The sequence below is a fragment of the Miscanthus floridulus genome, chromosome 16 (genome assembly GCF_019320115.1).
Source record: "Miscanthus floridulus cultivar M001 chromosome 16, ASM1932011v1, whole genome shotgun sequence".
NCBI lineage: Eukaryota > Viridiplantae > Streptophyta > Magnoliopsida > Poales > Poaceae > Miscanthus > Miscanthus floridulus.
Window position 1 is genome coordinate 67336738 of NC_089595.1, and position 19276 is coordinate 67356013.

The 19276-nt window shown below is 38.8% G+C and overlaps 1 protein-coding gene across 1 annotated transcript; it reads right to left on the reverse strand.

The window, feature by feature from the left end:
• Nucleotides 1-2229: 2229 nt before the first annotated feature.
• LOC136510772 (two-component response regulator ORR29-like) lies at nt 2230-4967 on the reverse strand. Its single transcript, XM_066505115.1, has 5 exons — nt 4853-4967; nt 4477-4617; nt 3738-3869; nt 3558-3634; nt 2230-2529 (listed from the first exon to the last, which is right to left on the reverse strand). The coding sequence occupies exons 1-5, from the start codon at nt 4965-4967 to the stop codon at nt 2230-2232; spliced, it is 765 nt and encodes a 254-aa protein (XP_066361212.1).
• Between the last annotated feature and the right edge of the window lie 14309 nt (nt 4968-19276).

A 19276-nucleotide genomic window follows, 5' to 3' on the forward strand; every position in this document is an offset into this window, starting at 1 on the left:
ACGGTTACAAGACTACGGAGGGTGAGGGGTGATGCATTGAATAACTATTCAACACGTAGCATGTTCAATAGCGGACTTATCTAAATGAGTTATTAGATCTAAAATTAACCCATTAACTGATGGCACTAAAACAAAATACTACATGTGAGAGCAAGGGAATAGGTACACCCCGGGAGTATAAAGGATTTTCCATAAAAGTAAGATTAAACCCACAGAAGATGTACCTTTTGCTTTTGATAGAGATAGTTGTCAAATCGCACACTTGTATCCTTAAACACAAGTAGAGAATAGAACAATACATCATGAGAATTGTACAAAGAAATAGGACCACTCAAACAAACAAGAAGAAGAATGAACATGAGTGATACATCGTATGTCTTTGACCGTTGACCATGAAGATAATGAGTACATCTCAAGAAGGGGAGAACTAAAAATCCTAGGGTAGCGTTGTATGTATTTAACCCTTGACCATGAAGCATACATTATATTGCATAGCATTCAAATAAATAATTGAAAATGTGCCAACATGAGATTTGTATTTTAACATGTACACTTAGATGTGGTTTAGAGCTCGCCACTATGTATTCGTCTATGATACCTAGTATTAAGGTCTTCAAAACATTACATAACTATCTCTCATTCTAGTGTATAGGCCAAGTAATGAGTTGTTATCCATGCGATTCCCAAGAGTTGCTGCTTTGACAACTTTTACATGACATTCATGTCGTGATTGTTTTTTGAGATGGCTGTCTAATGAAACAACATTAGTGCAATCTATACGATAGGCAATCAAATACATCATCATCGCACGAAGCACATCAAGACTGATATTCACTTCATTGGTGATAAAGTTACTCTCTATGATGTTCATGTGCTATATGTTCCATCAGTTCACTAATTCACCGACATCATGATAGACCACATGTATAATTGTTTGTTGATTTTAGGTCCATCCTTTGCATTTGAGATCCTCGAAATGCGACTATGGGTGGGTATTTGGTGTATATGTATTGACTTGTGACACAAGCCGTATTGGCTATATATATGAAAGTCATGCAAGGCTAAGGATGTGTGGTATTTTGCTATGTCTCTCTACAGAAACAAAATGGTAAAAGGTTTTAAAAAGAAGATACATTTTTGTTTTCAATGGACCATGAATAGTTTTATCACAAATTGTGGTTCTGCTATCTCTTTAAACAATGTCTCCATCTCTATACAAGTTGCATTTGCTATCTACCTCCCATTGTTCTTGAGTGGTATCACATGGTCCACACTCCATGGGAAACACAATTTCCCCTTTCCTATTGGGCTTGTAGATCATTACCTCCTTGGCTCCTCTCTCTCTCATCTCTTGCTTCCTCCCTCACCCAAACCCCTGGTGGTGTATAGGTAGACAACAAGAATGTAACTCCCTAGGTACCGATGGTGCTACTATACACCTTTAGTGCTACCATACATATTAGCCAATCCCTTTTTTCCAATAATATTTTGCACTCTCTCTTGTGGTGTGATTTAGATCCATATCAGCGAAGGAATAAGGATGGAATGATTGTTGCGAAGAGGGGGGTGCGGGATAGTGATGGTATTGCCAACATCTCTATTTCCTACTAAAACATTCATAGAAGGATCTTCTGCAATCCATGTTTCCAAAAAATTATGGAGTTAGATTTTTTTTAAATAAATGGTTTTTAAAAAGTTCTTGAAAGGATTTTGGGGAGAATTTTTTAAGAGCCTATGGAATATTGTTTGAAAGGTTTTACTAGATAAGAATGGCCTAGATTAATTCTAAAAGTTGAAGAGGAAGAAAGAATGAATGGCCACTAGAGGGGGTAGCTACATTCATTGCCATTGTGCTTTCACTAGTTATCATTGTCCACACACATAGAGGGTCCCCACATGAGTGTACCTTCTTTTAAGCCATGTCAAAACACAATTCGGGGAGTAGAACTCATACATTGTCCATGCTATTATTTCAATGCTTAAAACTCCTATTACTATATTTTTTGTCTTCTTTATGATATTGTTTTTCATACAATATGGTACAAACAATACATACTATTTATTGTATAGTTTCATTGGTAGTTCAAGCATAACAATAGGTACTCCATCTCTATCGAAACCATTTCCATCTCTATTGTGCTCCCCTCATTGCCAAGCATATATTTCTATATCTCATCGTCCTCCAAGTCTAAATAGTGCACAAACTTTATACCTTTGCCTGACTCATTACTAGTACAAATTAACTTGTTTCTTGGAAATGATATTGGTCAAGATCTCTTCATTTCCATCAACAGAGAAGGTTTCACCAACTCTAACTTGCTCTCTAAAACCAGATTTATTTGTGACATCATATCTAGCAGCTTTATCTTCAGTGATATGAATTCCATATTTAGCTGCTTCATCACTAGACAAAACATCAACATGTTGGGACTCATCATACTTGATACCAAGTTGAATGGATCTTTGCATTGCGGTGTACGCATTGCTCACATATAAGCTTCTTGCTTGTTCATCCAACATGTCTTGATACTACATGTCAGTGAAAATGAGTGCTTAGAAAGCTTCCAAACATTACAAAATTAGATCATCTCAATGTGATAAAAAATGCAATCACATGTGCCTTTTGTTTAGTATAACAAAAAGTTGTGTTGCTACATTATAGACTCATAGTTGTTATTTCCACTTGTTGAATGTCTAGACTGATAACGGATGTGTTAGGGCCTTTTCGAGAACTCTTTGTAGATTTGGATGTTGAGCTTTGGTTTATGCACTTTGTTGGATCCAACAATACATTCTTTCATTTCCCTGATTCCATGTGTTTTCGATATTTCTGATGGAAAGATCAATTTCACAATTAGATTAGTAGCTACTAAAACAAGAAACTTACATGGAAAATCACTATGTCTAAGATTGTCAATGGAACTATATTCAGGTTGGAATTACCAGGCGTGTATTTGTTTTTATTACAATGATAAATATGAAGGCATTTTTTTTTTGTAAAAAGTTCAAATTACTCCCCTAAAGTTTGGCCAATGTCCATATAACCCCCCAAACTAACATTTCGTTCATTTTATTCTCTCCAACTATGTCAGTTGGTCCAATTTACCACTTAACAAGATTTATCTTTTTTTGTTTCCATACATACAATTTAAGTTTTAATTTCAATTTTTTAGGTGATAGTGGACATCATAATTTATATTAAAAAGATACATCATAAATTTTCATCATTATTTCGATAGGTTATGACATTTAATAAAAAACACTAGAATTTCAAAACTATATGAAACATAGTGATGAAAATTTGATAATGTATTTTTTGACATAAAATATGATTTCCTCTATGACGATACAATGTTTGAAATTAAAATTGAACTTGTGCGTAGAGAAATAAAAAAAGACAAATCTTGTTATGGGTTAAACTAGACCAACTAAAATAGTTGAGGGGAGTAAATATCACCAAACATTAGTTTAGGAGGTTATCTGGACATTACCCAAACTTGGAGGGAGTAATATATTTGAACCTTTTCATTTTCTTTATATACATGCTATAGGCATACCTGCATGTGAGAAGCAATATGTTTGCAATTAACACCATTGATGTTCATGATAATCTCTATGTTTCTAGGACAAGCACCTGAAATATAAGACCAAAGAATTTGGAACCATCTGAATTAATCTAAATAGAACTTTCTATGCAAAGAAATAAAGGGACATGTTACAAGTAAGAAATTTATTACCTTCTCCATGTATTTCAAGTGCACGTAGGAACTTCCCATGCAGATATGGAGTCCAACAAATATAACCTTTCTTTGTTTTATTATTATTATTATTATGTTTCTGGTGACTTGCTCCTTGTGTTTCTTCTTTACCTATACACATATACAAAATGTCGCATATCAATTGTACATCAAAACCATTGTATACCCACTAATCCAAACCACACCACTTCCTTTAATTTTACCAGGTGTTGTTGTCCAAATGTAATGGGAAAGGTTAACTATTTTTATGTTTGTATCTTTTTCTTCTTTTAAATGTACTAATATAATACTACTAATATGGTAAAACATTGCTGGTGGTTTAAATATGTATGCTTTTGACTCAGATGAAATTGCAACAATTAATTTTTCTATCAAATAATAAAGTTAAAATATTAGTGACTTGCATTGGTTTGAACCTTGTAATAAATGCACGATATTGTCCATCCGTGGATTTTTTATATCAAGATGTTGCCAGATGTTATGTATCATGTTGGCATCAATAGGCTTGTTCACTAGAAAACGTGCACCAAGCTCAACACATCTTCTCATTGTATCTAGTGTGGCCTCCTTTGACATCACTGGTTCAAATTTAGGACATGTTACTAGGTTCATCCAAAGAAATAGAAAATGACAAGCATATCAAAGAAATAAATGGAAATACACACATTAAAAAGAATTGGATATACAGTTAGGAATGAAATTGACACTTACTAATCACTTGAATAAGCCTCTCTAACGATGTCAAGGAACTGAAAACCATGTATCTCTTCCATATGCAATGCTACAAAAGCAACATCAACCTCTTGTGCATGACCCTCGAGAAAATGAAGTGCTTCTATTGGACTTGTATATGGTGTTGCTGAAAAAGAGAGAAAAAAAGGTTTACTCTGTATGTGGAAGGAAACTTCTATCCAAAAATACTTTAGAATGAAAACAAATTTAGGAAATTCACAAGTATCATTGCTATATGTGAAATCATTTATGTTAGAAAACTATGTTTCGCACATGTAGAAAAAGGCATATAACATTATTTTCTTATTAGGGATTTTCTTCCATGGTTTGTACATTTCCAAATCAGAATGGAAGGAACTTACCTTGAAAATTGACTTGACAAAGCATGGACCTTGTAGAATTAGCTTGATGTTTATCTTGGTCAACAACGATGACACTGAGCCCATTAATAGGGCGTAACTTCGTTCTTTCATCCATGAGCTTTTAAAGTTATTAGGACCGAAGTACTCTAGGTATCTCACGAAGGATTAGAAGAACAATGTATCTATTTATAAACAAACAAAATCTAACCAATGTTTCATGCCAAACACCACCCCACCCACCCCCTCCCCTCTCCTTTTCTTGTTTAAAATACTATAGATAAAGATAAGTACGAGATACAATAATAAGTACAAAAAGGGGAAAACTTCCATACAAAGTTGAAATAATAAAACAAATTTGAGTCATGAGTGAATAACTCTAGCCTAGAGATATAATTGTAGATATGATGATGCAAAAACGGGTTGAGACTGCGCCATTTGGATGGTGTGCCATCGTGCCTCATTGACTAATGAAAACATATGCATTTGTCACTATAGATTTTAATCTCATCTACAAAATATCTTGCCTATGTTACTTCCAAATTAGTCAACTGTTTGTTTATTGTGTAAAAATTCACAAAAGATTGTTCTAATTGAATATATTTTTATATATAAAAAGTAAGTTTTAATGTACCATATTTTTGTGATGAGAATGATTTATGAGTTATGATGAATAAATAATTTATAATAGTTTTGCTTTTGCCTTTATATGATTTAGTTTTTACAAGAGTAATAAGGCATAAATGTTAGGCCAAAACTAGTTCCAAGGTTTGATTTGGAGGAGCTCGAGAAAGAAAAATTGTGCACACTGAATACTATTAATATTATGCTGCTTTTTCGATGACACATATCTGTTAGTTCCCATTCTTTGATACCGAGTCATTATAGTCCCTCCTACCGTTGCCTCTCCTCTCCCTCTCCCTCCTACCGCCGTGTTGTTACTAGAGCACCCATTTTCCTGACTCCTTCATCCATTTTATGCCTTGATCATCAGATTGCTCCCCCACTAGCAAATTAGGGTCTAGGGAGGGGACCAGTGAGATGGTGGAGAGCATAGTTAAGTAACATGGAGATGATAAACTGACCTAGAAGGGACTTAGAGGCAACACGGACACAAGTTGTGGGAAGGCTCCATAGCTGGTTAGGTGGAAGAAGGTGAGTTCAACAGTTTAGAAATTCATATAAGGTGAAACTCATGCTATCGTTCAATTCAAAATACATTGCATTTACGACATCAACACAGTCTAAAGGTGAAAGTTCAACCAACAACAATCTCTATGACGATGCCATTTTTAAAGAAAGGTAATTACATATTTTGAATGTATTTTTCATGGTGAATGTACTATGCATCTGCCAACAATTATCAAAGTTAAGAAAAAGTTTAATCTATAAGATTCTTAGCTTAAAAGATATGCATTGAATCAAGGTAACCAACTGTGAAAAATTAGTTCCTTAAAAAATATAGAAGTAGGACACAAGAGACTTTTGTGCTTTTGAACGAAGGTTGAAGTTTATGGTTCAAGATGCATATGCCTGCAGATGTGTGGATAATGTGTGCAGAAGAATATAAATAATATATATTATGCTTCTGGATCTATCATATCCCAAACTAATAAGGCCATATCTTGCAGCGTTCACTAAAGATACAGATTCCCTAGATATAAAGTTTATTGGAATGTCATTTAATGCATCTTATTTGGGCTGTGACACAAGATATATCACTTCTTTAAATCACCAAAAATTCATATACTATACTATAGTCAAACTAATATATCTCACCTCCAATTACGAATTGTCCTAAAACTTATATAATGACTTCTAATGAAAATGTGTTGCTGTCCCGCATGCATGTCACATGTAGACACACGATAGCAACACATGGATAGATCTTACATGATGGTCACATGTCCATGGCCCTTGTTTATTTTAGTGCCTTTTTCCTTTCATAGAAATTTATTAAATAAGTATTACATTGTACATTATACTAATTTTGACTTACATCGCGTTCTTGTGGTCTATACAAAAGGAACATTTTTAGGTAGGTTGGCGCCTACCAAAAAGAGAATAGGCTAGGCCAAATCATATCGATCAACATCTACAACCTGTCATAAATCTCATAGTGAACAACTTGATATGTAGTTGCGACAACCCAAAAGGAAAGGAAAAATTGGAGAAATAAAAGAGGACAGGATATGAAAAGTTACCCAAGATCACAACCTCATATGGCCCAATTGGACCTAGTCAGCTATCACAATGATGCTTTTCTTAGTTCGTTAAGTCGTCATGTCATGGAGAAATAGAATTGTGCGCATGATGAGAATGATGGAAGATTCCTTTCTGTAAGGGACTATTAGATGTGCTTAAGAGCGCGGGGGGGGGGGGGGGCTGAATTGGTCATTTTAAGAACTATGGCCTATTTCTACTTATCAAAACCTATGCAAGATTTCTTTCTAAATATGCATCTAGGTTTTGCTAAGTGTTGCTATCTCTATAGAAAAGAGTTATGCAACATAATTCCTTGTTAGCCAGCCTAGCAAACTAAACTTGTAAGATAAGCACACAACCTAGGAAAGCATGTATAGTGCAGAAGCTACATTGAGATAGAGAAGCAAACTCCAGTTGATGATGATATTTTTCTCGAGGTATTGAGAAGTTCACGCTTCCCTCTAATCCTCTCTAGAGCCCCTCATGAGGATGCCTTGCATATCACGATGCAAACCACCAAAAAATATAGAGCACCCATCCATATTATCTTCATGTATAGTACAATGTGCTAAACCAATAACGAGTCCTAATAATATTCCTCAATAGTACATTATAGTTTTATCGTAGGTCACGTTGATAATATGGAGGAACAAATCTAGAATTCATCCGATGTTTAAGCATAGACCAAGTTTGAGGGATGTTGGTCAAACTAGATTTTCATGGTGCACACCTTGCTTTAATTTTGCTATCAAACAAATCTTCCCTATTAGCCAACACAGATCATGGCCAAGCAAACACCTCTGTCATTAGTTGGATGATTTGGATGCCCACGCTGGTCCTCCTTGTCTCCATGGCAGTGATGTCCTTATCAAATGCTACATCAGGTGCTATTTCCCTTACACTTTCAAAAGAGGAATGCATGTGCACTAAAAGCAAGACATTCATGCATCTAGACATGACAAAACTTCAAGTTGATATTTTGTGTGATACCATCCCAACCCCTTGGATTGTTAGGTTTTCTATTTCTTCCATGATTTTCCACTTTTTCTCTATGTACCCAAAGCCCACCAAAGTCCTTTAATTCCCTCTCTCATCCACCTCCATAATAACCTTTGTTTGATGTTAGCAACCTATAATCAATATCCCTACCACGTGACCTAAGATCTTTGTCAAATTGAGTCTATGAAATTTGTTGAGGCTAGTCAATAACAGAAACCACATCACAAAGTGTGTATAGGATACACATTTTAATTTGATTAGCTTTCCAACTACCTTATCATCATCACACTACAAAATATGTTTTTAGTAATCGAGCCATGAATGTTGTGCCAAGATTGAATATCCAAGTGCTTGCTTAGCACTTAGAGTAGGACTCCGCACCTATGGCCATTTTGCCACCACTAAAAGAAGACCATTCCCTACTTGAACACCATTTCTCTACATGAACAATGCAAAAATGCTAGTGTACTGATGTTATGATTAGTCAAACAAATATTCCAAATTGCATTTTAGAACTAGATGTAAGATTACTTATTAGAGAGAAAAGGAAGAGGAGAAGTTAGGCAGAATCCTTTTGGCCATCCAACCTATAGCCAAGTTTTCATAACTTAGTTCAAGTGTTGGTATTTCTTATGGTAAAATGAATAATTCCACAAGCGCAGAGAAAATTGTTGTAGCATTTCACTTGGGAGTAATCTAGAGTATCATGTTTGTCCTTAGGGAAGCAATGGTTAAAGAATATGATATCTAACAATGATGTATCTACTAACTAATATATTGACTAAACCGAAGTGGGGTTAAGTGATATACAATAAGGTAGTGTGACACACAAGTTCCACTCTAGAAAGGTAAGGTGAAAGCATAGCTAAGTGCGAGGACAACGAACGAGGGAGTTTCCTAAGTTCTTTTTTATCACAAATGTTCTTTCTTAGCTATAGCATAGCAAAATAACTTAGAATAACTAGATTAATGATCACACTCCAAGCACTTTGGATCTCTTTCGGTTAAGCACCACAAAAGATAATGTATCATTACAGCTTTGGGCCCTACGCTTTAGGAACTTGCCCAAACACATGATGGACTAGAGAGACTAGATGGGCTGTCACCACCAACTAGATACCACACATGTGAGGAGAAAGCTACAAACACAGGTAAACTTTGGTCTAAGCACTACACTCACTATCAAATACTACTCTAGTTCCTGACAAGAGTTTGAACTAAAGCACTCAATTATGAGCGGTGAACCCATGCAAAGGTGTGAACATTACTCAAGAAATATTAAAGATTATACAATTAAGGCTATACTAAAGCAACCAAAAGTATTACTACAACAAAAGGAGTAGTAACACTTACATGCTTAAAACTCTAGTTATGATTAAATGAAGTGATTGATGTGTTGTAGTCTAGAAAATGTTTTACTTAAGTTTGAGTGCTTTAGCTTGATGTTGTAAATATGTTTGCTAAAGTTGACTGATGATAATAGTAAAGTTAAGTTAACCAACCTGAGACTTTTTGTAACTTTGTGTGGGTGTACATCTAAAACTAATAATGATCAAACTATAAAACTATAAGTAGTCATGTATGCATATGCTTGTCACAAATGGTCTCTAGGTACACTTGATGAACCTTTATCATGCATTCATTCTTGATGCGTGACTAAGTGATACATGACAAATCTACACATAATGTAATGAACTTTAATCACTTTTAACTTGCTGTGGTATGTTGAACTAGTGTATGGTTGATGCAATTTGTGTATCCACCTTTCATATATTGTTCCTGCACTACCTTTCATCATGTTAATCAAGATCACTAAAATTTGGTAGCCTATAATAGTGCTCGGTCTATGTTAAGATGAGCACCAGTAGCCCTAGTACTTTTGGGATGCTAAGTCTAGTTGGTCCTTGATCGATGAATGCTTGCAGTAACTTAAGTTACTTGTGAGTGAATGCTTTGATGTTGCTTTGCTTTCATAGTGTAGTAGGTTGTGTGATGTTTAGTGCACACCCTATCCACCTTCTCCAACCAGGTTTTGAGGCTGAAACCTGAGAAACCATCCGCCAGTGGTTTTGAGGCTCAAACCACCAAACCATCCATGCCTAGTTTTGAGGCCTAAACCAGCAAGCTATCTAATGGTTTTGAGGCCTAAACCACCAAACCGTCCTCCGATGGTTTTGAGGGCAAAACCACCAAACCCCACTAGAGAAGTGTATCTGCTACACCTCCTCCACTCTCTCGACACATGTCACCATCATCCTCGACTGCTCGATCACTAAGTCCCCCAGTGCCCCCGCTTAACTTGGTCAACTGCCATCTTGACTTGGTCAACACTGTCTACTCCTCTACATGTCCTCTTGGTTGTTGATGTCCCCAAGTGTCAGCCACCATGGTCAGTCTTCTAGCCATCTTGGTCCCTCGGTCCAAGACTCATGTGCACCCTTCACCGCTCCAGTCCATCGACATAGCACGTCTCTACTTGACCTTCACCATGTCCATCGATCATCTCCGAGCTCTACACCTGCACACCAACAAAGCCAAGAGACATGTTGCACATGCACTCATGCAATGGTTAGTCTCCAAACATAACCAAAGCCAATCATCTCCGATAATCACTCATCACAAACTCGATACATAAGGGCACATATCAACCTTGTGTTTGTATCCATGATATATGAACCTGAAACCCTTACTAGCATGTGTAGGTCGTGTTTATGCTTAGCCATGCTTAGACTATAGAAGTGTGGTGATTTCCTATCACCTATGAGATATAGGGTGGCTACTTATACATGATTGGCTATAATTTTGCTATCGTCAATCATGTGGATGTTGATAACCTGAGTCTAGGCGAGATCCGGTGTTATTGTGGTTGTTTTTGGTTCAGACTTGCCCTAGTTTCCTTGATCCCACCTATGTCGGTTAAGGGTCGTCCTATTGTCTGGACCTTGGTTGAGATTGAACGTACCTTCACATAACATCCAGATAACTCATTCTGATTATGAAGTCAAGTACCTCATTCGGGGTGAGTTATAATATATTGGACTGGTAGCATTTTTGGGAGGAGAGAATCGTTGGAAGGGGACTAGTCCAACACCATATTTGGTACAAGCTAGACTTGGAAATTTATGTGAGGTAACAGGCCCATCAGGTATCTTGCATAACATTCCACTTTCTATGCATACACAAATTGATGGGGTTTTCACTTATTCTATAAATAGCACATAAACATGACATAATAGTACTTAACTTGTGTGGGAACAAATCAACATCATTTAGGATCGGAACTAATAATTGAATGCATCCTTGATCAAATTATCATTGAAAATGGTGAGTTCTTTTACCCTTTGATGAAACTGGTTCTTCCACCTTCAACGGGACAAGAAAATGGGTGGTTTCCACTAGGGGTACCTAGAGTAACGCAAAGAAGCTTCAAACTCAACATTTTCATTATTTAGATCATTGGGGAGATGAACTATGGATGATCTTATGTGTATATATGAAGTAGTCTGGGTACAAGTGACATGTGTATATTTGAATGTTACATCGTGTGTGTGGGAGGGGGGTATAACCCCTGATACCCATAGGGTTGTACATGGGCCAAGCCGCTAGGGGAGGCCTAGCCCGTAAGATTACACCATGCGGAGCACGGTACAGGCCAGCGTGCCTCGCAAGACTGTGAATGTGATAGAACCACCCAATTCATACAAGCTCAAGTACAGTTGTCCCTGTTTAACACATTGACGCGCACATACTTTCACTTATATAAACCCGGTAGACCGTCGAGTGTCACGAAGGACCTCGGTAAATCAATATCACAACCAAGATCGCATGATTAAACAAATACACATCACATACACAGAGTTACAGCGGAAATAATATTAAAAATGGGTTCATAAATAATAGTACAAGTTTGTGTTTCAAAACCGGTTAAAGGAAAACAACATAGTTTTTAAATGATTACATTAATATAAGTTCCAAATACATTGCTAGCATAAGTGACATCCTCTGATAAAAGCATATAGATGAGAAATAAATATAGAGTCACCGAGCCCACCGGTGGTTAGCCACCATCTTCAGTAGGCCGAGAACTTCACCTGCAACATGGTGGGATAAACCCTGAGTACTCGAATGTACTTAGCTAGACTTACCCGTTATAAACCAAAAATAAAGTGACACCAAGGATTATGCAAGGCTTTATAAGTGGAGCTAGCTTGACAACATTTTACATAAAAAGCCACTAATTTAGCTATACAATTTATAATTCGGTCATCAAGTTAATTATAGCTATTCATCTCTAGATTAGCAACTAACTTGTGCGAAACATGTGGTATATCATTTAGTAGTATAACAATAGTAACCATAGCCGGTGTGAGATTTTCATATCCATTAGAACCATCATATTCCATAATCCAATTACTATGATGTTGGAGCTAGCCAAGTTTCTCACTGTCCGGGAGAGACGGCGATTCGAATCGATTTCAACCAGCTGGGAATTTATTCCTAACACAAACCTAGACATACCTGCGCCAAGGTAGTCTTAGGTCACCTTTGGTACAACTCAGGTCCACATTTCGCGGGTTCGATCAACACCACACAATTAGGGACAACCAGCTGCCAGGACGATCAGGACTACCCTGCCCTTGGGCTCACGTCTGGCTCCCTGCACACCCTTACTACCATCCAGAGTGCACACTTTCATAGAACAAGGCCAGGCATGAGTTGAGCTACTCGGCTTCACGGTCGGAATGAGTTATCCGGCTAGCTAAGTGAGAGGCATGCGTTCAATCTCGACAAAAGTTCCAACAACAATATGGTCTTTGATCAGCACAAATGGGATCACATGAGCCAACCTATGCATAGACTCCGTTCGGCCTCTAGTTATATTACCCCATGGTTCTTTTCCACGATAGCGAATATTGGCAGCCATGCTTCGGTATCCACCTATATCTCATAGGTGACAGGAAATCACCTAACTTCTATCGGTCTAAGCATGGCTAAGCATATATTCAATCCTAGACCTACACAGTGTTAAAGGTATATATATATCTAGACAAGGTAATTCTATGCATCAAGTGTTTCCAATTCAACTCTTATAACCTAATGCATCAAACAGAAAGGACTCAAGTGATGTTTGCAAAAACATAGGAGGTTTAGAATATTCTGGGCTTGCCTAGGATCCAACACTAGGTCAGTGTTTGTTAGATGAAACTCGCTTAGCGAGCATCTCCTATTTAGGCATGTACTCACCTTCAGGACTTATCCACCAACACTGTCTTCTGGTTCGACTCTAACATCATGTCCTTCATGAGGTGCATCTAATGTACCTAGATGAAATGCAAGATGCAAGTGCATAAATGCAAGGAATGGTATCATGAGATGTATCATATAAAAGCATTCAAGACGAGCATCGGGTTACACCTCAAGATATAAGCACTTAGAAAGTAAGTCATTTAATTAATTATTGCACAAACCTATCATGGTAAGTTAGAAGAAAATAACACCAAGCTTTCACCAATGAGGCACTCAAGTTAAGCTACTTTAAGCAATCATCTAGCACCAGCTAATCCTAGCCATCACACAATCAAGATCAAGCATAAGCAATCAACTTCAAGTATATGCACAAAATCTAGACAACAACATAACAACCATTCAATTTAACCATAACTATAGTTATAAGCCTCCAACAAGGGTGATCCTAGACTTTCTAGAAATCTAATGAAATTATATAAAACTTTGTTATTAACACCAAAAGCTGATTCAACAAATAACAAGGTCAAAATACATCATGAAGCAGAGCTTATACAACTAAGGACAACAAACTGATAGTAACTTCAGAAATGCATAACTGGAGTTCTAATCATCCAACAAACATGATTCTTAACTTTTTAGAAAGATTATTAAGTTATCTATAAATTTATTATTATCATAAATACATGATTCTATGTTTAAATAAGCCAAACAATACAATCATTCAGATCTGTTCAGAGCACATGCAAAAGCTGATAGCAAACTTGTAAAATCTATAACTCATAAACCAGCAGGCCTAAAATCATGAAATTTTAGGACAAGCAATATAATGAATTTATCTACAACTTTAGTATTCAACACATTCACAGAAAACATCATTTGCATCACAAAGTTATCATCACAACAGAAAATGCACATGCAGCCATTTCAGAATATAACAATTTAATATTTCACTTGCTTTGCTAACAAAGAGCATACACACATGAGCCATTCAAGAACTTCAACCACCACTAACATACTTAGCAACACTTTATTGAACACCAATCACTCCAAGCATCACCAAATACAATTACAAGCTTTATCTACAATTATGCTTTTATTAATCCTTTCTCCTAATAAACATATATATAATTTTAGTGATATATGAGAACAACTAGTTTGGAGCTGAGATTTTTATTAGTGGTATATGTTATAAAAATATGGCTACTACATGAATTTCACATGCTTAGGTTTTATAATTTAATTACTATGAAAAAGACAAATTGCTATTACAAGAAAACATGTAAAAGCAAGATAAATCTAAAGATCATCATTTTCTATAAACACATAGCCATATTATCGTTTCTCAGGTCACAATATCACCATGCAAGGGCAAAGGAACCACATTTCACATTTTTGCATATATAAATTATTTATAAACCATTTAAAACAATTTATCAAGCATTAATCAAGTTAAATCAATAACTCAATCATACTACATCCAATGACCATGAAATTTTTACCATAGCACACACATAGAATCAATAGCCTACCATAAAAAATCACCTTATTTGGAGACCAAAACTTTAGATATGAATTTATCCCTAAAAAACCCTAATTAACCTAGATAAATAAAAATAGAAAAAACCTTCTACTAACACATATCATAAGATGACTCTACTGTGTAGATCTACTCACAAAAATTCCAAAAAGTCCTCATTTGCTATTTTATGATTTTTCTATGATTTATTATGATTTTCCAAAGTTTCATCCATAAAAGAAAAATAGATTTGCACCGAGGCCCCTAAACTTTCACGAAAACAAATTCTAGTGAATAGGTCCTTCTAGGCACTATTCAACTAAGTCTATATCTTTGCAGTTGGCCCTTCCCTTTTGTTGAATTCTTGCGCGAGGTCCTTCACGTGACTTGGAGCAGAGGACGGGCGGGAGCTCGCCGTTTAAGGCCAAAGGAGGCCATGCCATCGGCCAGGAAGTGGCGGTGGAGCATCAGGGGACCGCTGCACACCCGTGGGTGGCCTCGGCCTAGCCTAAGGTGGCCCTAGGTGGCACGGCCATGGTAGCAGGCAGCGGCGACGGCCGTCACTCCGGCGGCAGCAAGCTGCAGGTGGCTACGTGAATGGGAAGGTGGCATAGAGGATGCAGCGCGGAGTGGGGAGGTTGAGGGTGAGATTGGCTGGGATGGAGGAGGCTTCGAGGATGAGCGAGGACGGTGGCCATGGAGCTCGGTCGGTGGCCATGGCAGCGTTCGGGCTCTACGCGCACGCGGCACCGAGGGCGAGGGAGAGCGAGGGTGAGCGCTAGGGAAGGAGAGAGCGAGTGAGGAAGGCCGAGAGAGGGCTCGGTCGCTCCATATCGAGGCGGCAGCACTGGTAGATATAGGGGTGCGCGACATACATGCACGGTGGCCATGTCAACATTGCGTCGAGCACGTGGCGTGTGGTGAAGTGGGTAAGGTGGTAGATGAATTGGGTCGGCTTTGAGATGATTTGGACCTTGGGCCCAAAAGCAAAGTTGAAGCCCACCTGATGATCTACAAAACTCATTAAGGATGCCTGGCCATTAGAGGTCTCCATTAGTGGCTAATTAAGCCCCAAGTTGATAGTGTCAGCGACTAAACAAGGGTTAAGCTTCGCTCTGCTTGTGCTCCAATTACTTGGTCCAAACATGGTCAAATTTGATCCAACTTCTTCCTATTCCTTCTTTGTGATGTAAACTCCAATATTTATATTTGGCTCAACTTGAGTTGCTTAACAAAAATTTGAGAACGCAAAATGCCAATCATCATTGCCACTAAAAATTCTAGACTTAGCCAAAATTTTGAGATCCAAAATAGCACTGGGTTTAATTTTGAGTCCTTAGTTTGACTAAGTTAGGGACCAAACTAGCTCATTACCCTTGAACAAAGTTTGTTGTGCACCTCTTGGTATGCAACTTTGCTTAAATGATCATGGACTGGTTCAGCTTAGTTAGGGAGATAAAATTCTCCAAAGTGGGGTACACGAAACTAAAACCGGGATTCAGTTAACTCCTGGAAATAGTTAGTCTTTGCTGATTTTGAAACTAACTTCAAAGATCCAAATAAACTCCAAACTTGATGAGAATTGCTTCATTGTTTCCAGCACAAAGTGTACTTCAACTCATATGAAGGAATCTAGTTGATTTACCATATGAATTTGGAATATAAAAATGCCACAACATGTCAACTCGTTGTTGCCGATCAGGGACAGAAAGATTTCTGAGAGGCCAAAACAGCACTCCATCTAAACTTGAGGCCACTGTTTTAGCCACTTAGGAGTTGAATCAAGGCTTGGTCCAAAAATAAAGTTTGTTGTACTCCATTCAAACTTCAACTTTTATTTAAGGTCTCACTCCATGCAAGCACTCCAAACAATTGGTCAACATAGGTCAATACCATATCATGAAAAAGACAATTTTAGCTATTCCCACACTTAGAAGCATTTTCTTGACATTTTCTCAACATGAACCCTCCATGACTTTTGTTGTAGAGTTCAATTAGAGTTAGTTGGACAAGGTATCAAGGTTTGGTAGACATCCCATGTTCCCATTCACCTGATGAAGTTATTCAAGAAAGATTATAACTTATCACATGTGACTTCTTGACTCCAAACTTCATTAAACTTTTCCAATAGTCAATTTAGATGGAAATAGATGTGAGGCACATGAAAAGGGGCACCTTCCACATTACTCAAGCATACCTCTGAAAAGGGTCAACATAGAAGCAAGGTGTGTTGTCCAAGTTTAAGTTGGGGCTCATTCTTAGAGAGTTGATCCCAACACCTTTGTCGCCACTTACTAGTTTGAACTAGAGCTCTTGATTACCACTGAACTTGTCATGTTGGAGCTCAAACCCACTGCTTAATTGGTGACAAACACCTGGGGTGTTACAGTGAAGATCCTTGGCGATCAAGGATGATCTGTTCGGATTGCTAGATTCTGCAATCTCTGTAATTCCTATCTTGCAAACCGATCAGGATAGAAACAACCGACCTATAACCCTACCCTCCAAGATCACCAAGCCGCTGCAACCGAGTGACCTACTTAGCCACATTGTTCGAGGTAGCTAGATTCTGATCTGGTCATCACGGCCACTCTAGAGGGGCACAGGGCATGATGCTGACCACTTCCTGCTACTGGCCTATGCTTGGCCAATTACGAGGCCCCAATGGAGAACATGTCGAAGTCCTATCCCTTCGAGTTGAAGGGTGTGGGATCCATGTACTAGAACACCATCCACCACCTCTTGTGCGATTGCATCACTGACCTCTACATGATTGATTCGACTAAGTTCGATCAATCCACGCCCGTGGTCAATATGGTGGCCATTCGCCAGCTTACGGATGACTCCCTCCATGATGTTCTGGAGGAAAGCCCCGATGATTACTTTGAGGGCTCAACCAAGACTACATCGACCTATCCTACTTTCCCTCTAGGGTTTGGGGGCATTATTTTCCATGTCAGCCATGATAGCACCACCAGGGACGATGAAACCTCCAACGAGCACAACGCTCGCCTAGCAAAGAATGTTGATCACCAATGTTGCCGAGACGCAGAGGCGGCCCATGGAGGCGACATGGATGGACATGGCCCACTACACTAGGGGCATAATCTAGAGGAGGAGTTCGATGTGGTGGGCGACCAGCCAGTCCACCAGACCCTAAGCGCCAATCTCATCGTTGGTTTCAACGAGCTTAAGAAACTTCCTCAAACTCTAGAGGTCGAGAAGGTCCGAGCGCATATCATAACAACTCAAGTTTAGGTAAACAAGTTCCAGAACCCTGAGCCATCTTATTCAACCATGTTGGCTCATAGCCGCCACTCCCACCATGATGAAGGAAGTCAACATCAAGGCACCAAGCACCCTCGGCACCAAGGCAGTGGCCCCTATCTCTAAAGAGGTTCTAGGGGCAACTACGAAGGGCATTCACACTAAGACGGATGCCCTCCATGCCCTTTGGGAGGCCGGGGTGGCAATCATGATGCCAATTAGGAGGTCAATCAACCCCCATGCGATGCTCGTGAGCTCATCAATGCTAATCTCGATGCATGGGGTCGCATCAAGAGCAGCAGGTCCACGTGGTATGAGGCTAAGATGGAACACTGGTGGTAGTTCAATGAAGAGCGCAGAGTACCTATTGCACCCCGAGCTCTACCCATCACCCTTGTCACTGGCTCCGAACTCTGACCTTTTGTAGTAAGGCTCTGAGCCATCCAATGGCCTACGGGCTTCAAGATCATCAGGGAGAACACCTATGATGGCAAGGCAAACCCCGCTCAGTGGCTAACTCTTTATGAGATCGCCATGATAGCTGTGGGTGGAAGTGAAGATGTCATGGCAATCTACTTGCCTATCATGCTCAATTAGTCTATGAACAACTAGCTTCTCAGCCTATAGGAGAACTCCGTCCGATCATGGGATGACTTCAAAAGAGTCTTCACCGAGAACTACATGGCTACATGTGAGCAGCCTAGCACTAAGTATGATCTGGAGAAGTTGCACCAAACCTCTAGGGAGTCCCTATGTAACTTCATCAGGCACTTCTCGGAGATGAGGAACTCCATACCCAACATTAGCGATGCCGATGCCATCACTGCATTCACCAAAGGGCTACAACACGAGCAGCTCCATGGAAAGTTGTATCGCAAGAGGCCCACAACCATTGGTGAGCTAATACAAATTGCAAATGGCTATGCCAACGATGAGGAAGTCAAATAGGCTACCCATCCCAATCGCCACTCACGCCGTGATGACGATTGTAGTGAGGAGAGACGCTGTGATGATCGCGACCATCACCATGATGATCATGCATGCCTCCATGATGATCCTGAGCACCAGCACGAGGACCGCCCGAGGAGCTTGAGAAGTAGACAAGGACACCGCCTCTAGCCTGACAACTCCGTCAACACCCATGCTAAGCACACCTATGACGCTAACTATGCCAAGCTCATGGATAACCCTTG

Coding starts and splice junctions, on each gene's coding strand:
- LOC136510772 (XM_066505115.1), bottom strand. CDS start 4,967: ATGGATGAAAGAACGAAGTTACGCCCTATTAATGGGCTCAGTGTCATC. Junction 4,618..4,852: donor TTGTCAAGTCAATTTTCAAG/GTAAGTTCCTTC, acceptor TCTCTTTTTCAG/CAACACCATATACAAGTCCA. Junction 2,530..3,557: donor ATATTGCTTCTCACATGCAG/GTATGCCTATAG, acceptor ACTGACATGTAG/TATCAAGACATGTTGGATGA.